The 2,500-nt window shown below is 37.8% G+C and overlaps 1 protein-coding gene across 3 annotated transcripts in view; it reads right to left on the bottom strand.

Annotated features, from left to right (window-relative positions):
• Nucleotides 1-2,500, bottom strand: part of LOC145470543 (uncharacterized) — a 113,819-nt gene that overhangs the window by 11,392 nt on the left and 99,927 nt on the right. The window contains exon 2 of one of the 3 annotated variants that reach the window (XM_081454352.1): nt 1,158-1,224. The exons of 1 other annotated variant lie outside the window; for it this stretch is intronic. In XM_081454352.1, the coding sequence (XP_081310478.1) occupies nt 1,158-1,224 (67 nt within the window). Of the gene's footprint in view, nt 1-1,157 lie in introns of all 3 variants that reach the window. One more of the 3 variants, XM_081454353.1, reaches the window with a different exon arrangement.

Genomic DNA, 2,500 nt, shown 5'->3' with positions numbered 1-2,500 from the left:
GCGGACATGTGACAGAGATACTTTTCAACATCCCAAATAATGCACAAAGAAGAAGCTTAATTACCTCCGAATTCAAAGATTCAAGAGACTGATCCACTTGTTTCACTTTGATTCGGTACGTGACGTTTTACATGTGCTAACCGTCAAAGAGTTCGTGTTGCATTCAGCTGCCGACTTTCTTTGTGAATGAAAGTCTTCTATATTTTGGAGACAGCAGAAATAATGAAGCATTCTTCATCGGCAACATTAGACGTTGAACCCCAATAAAGCAGTTATAGTTTTTAGCTACTGCTCGAGGATTTGAATCCCACAAATTGGCATAAAGTTTATCACAGCAGCAATCAAAGCTTTTTTTTCAGATTTTTTTTACCACCCAGATTCTGGGTGGTCACGTGACCAGTTGCAACCAGGGTCTTTCTCCCAATGACTAAGGAAGGCAGAAGAGAGAGCCAGAGAACAAGGTTGTCTCCAAACATGAGAAAATGGAGGAAAATACTGCAGATCTGAAATAATTTACAAAATTCTCCAAAGGTTACTAATTCTTTATGAAATATTACTGCCAGGTATTCTCTAACTAAGACTGGTGCATGGCCTCAAGAGCAGCCTAGTGGACTAAATGACATTAAAACTGTAAATTAGATTTATTTATTAACAAGATTGCATTATGAAAAATGGATAAAGTAAGGAGAATGAAAAAGCTAATTGCATTCTAGTCTAGTCTAGAAGGCAAAAAAATTTAGTCAAGTCTTTGCTGTCTTTGGAAAAGTTGCTATAAAAAAATTTAACGAAGCCAATAACTGTCAAAAAAAGCATCACTAGTAGGAAAGGTTTGTTTTTCGCTAGTTTTGTGAAAATGTGAACACTGTAGGTTTATTGGAAAGAGAAATGGAAATGTCAACTACACTCTGGAAGACAAAAATATTAGTTGCCTTAATTTGTTTGTTTGTTGTTGTTGTTTTTTTTTTCATTTGAACCAAAGTATCAAGGGAAGCAAAAACAGTACAAAACTCTCATTGGCAAGGAAGGTCTCTGTTGTTTTGTCTTCAGATTTTGTGGCAATTTGTACACTGAGCATGTGGGGACTAGACAGAGTCATAAACGTTACACCAAACGCTATCAATATTAATTAAAAAAGACAAACAGTAAGAATAACTTACCAAACGCCTCCGATGGCGTAATAGAATTCTTAACATTCCTTTCACATCAGGTTGATACATACAAAACCTGAAGGAAGCAAAGCTTGATTACCAATGACTTCTGAAAAACCTTCACGTACATGTGTATGAAGTAAATACGTAATTGGATTTGTTAATCACGAATATGATTACAGACTGAATTGGACAACACACTGTCCTGTTACCAATTAATCACAACCATTACAATTTCCCACAATTTGAAAAATAGCTTTTAATAGTCATTTTTAAATATCATGATTAAGAATATGGGAATAGCTTGCAAACTGGCTGTTAAGTTTCTTTCAAACCAGTCACTGGAAAGTAAACCGGTCAGTCTCTTGAATTGGTTACTATATGTACAGTGACTGTTATCAATGTTGTAATTAGAAATAGTAAGTGGACCAAGTGGAGCACAGGGAGTAATTGTACAAGTAATTTCAAAATTGGACAAGCGCGAAGCGCGAGGCTGATTTGAAATTACGAGCACGGTTACTCCCTGAATTGTATGACACGAGGTCCAACAATTAGTAATTATTACTAATTAATCATATCTATAACAACTTTGGGAATTAAATATGTCTTTTGAGAACTTCTTTTGAGCAAGAGGCACGGTGGCCTCATGGTTAGTGCGCTCGTCTCCGGATCGAGCGGTCCAGGTTCGAGCCCTGGCCAGGGACATTGTGTTGTGTTCTTGGGCAAGACACTTTACTCTCACAGTGCCTCTCTCCACCCAGGTGTATAAATGGGTACCAGCAAACTTAATGCTGGGGGTAACCCTGCGATGGACTAGCATCCCATCCAGGGGGGAGTAGAAATACTCCTAGTCGCTTCATGCTACAGAAACCGGGATAAGCTCCGGCCTGATGGGCCACTTGGCTCATAAGCAGACTTTACCTATAACAACTTTGGGAATTAAATATGTCTTTTGAGAACTTCTTTTGAGCAAAAACGTCTGTAACACTTTTCATAAGTTTTGAAAACTGTAGGAAACTGCAAGGGAAAACATGAAAGAGCACGCAATTGACATGCGAATCACGTGGGTATCCAATTAATTACAGGTATCTAATTACAAAAAGTTCAAATAGGATACAGGTCTGTAAAAATTTTGACACCCACATGACAGCATGCCGATTATGTGACAAATAGGTGCGCAGAAAACCAATCACGATCAAGAATTTTGCTACACATACGATTAGTATTAGAAAAAGAAATTGCAAAGGATTCTGGTACTTGTAGTCGAATGAGGCTATCTGATGCAAATCGCCTACTGTAGCTATATAGTGCCACTTGAAGTATGGGGTTCTACAGGATTAACTAAGCATGAT

The sequence above is a fragment of the Orbicella franksi genome, chromosome 15 (assembly GCF_964199315.1).
Source record: "Orbicella franksi chromosome 15, jaOrbFran1.1, whole genome shotgun sequence".
Classification (NCBI taxonomy): Eukaryota; Metazoa; Cnidaria; class Anthozoa; order Scleractinia; family Merulinidae; genus Orbicella; species Orbicella franksi.
This window is presented reverse-complemented; position numbering and strand designations above follow the sequence as displayed.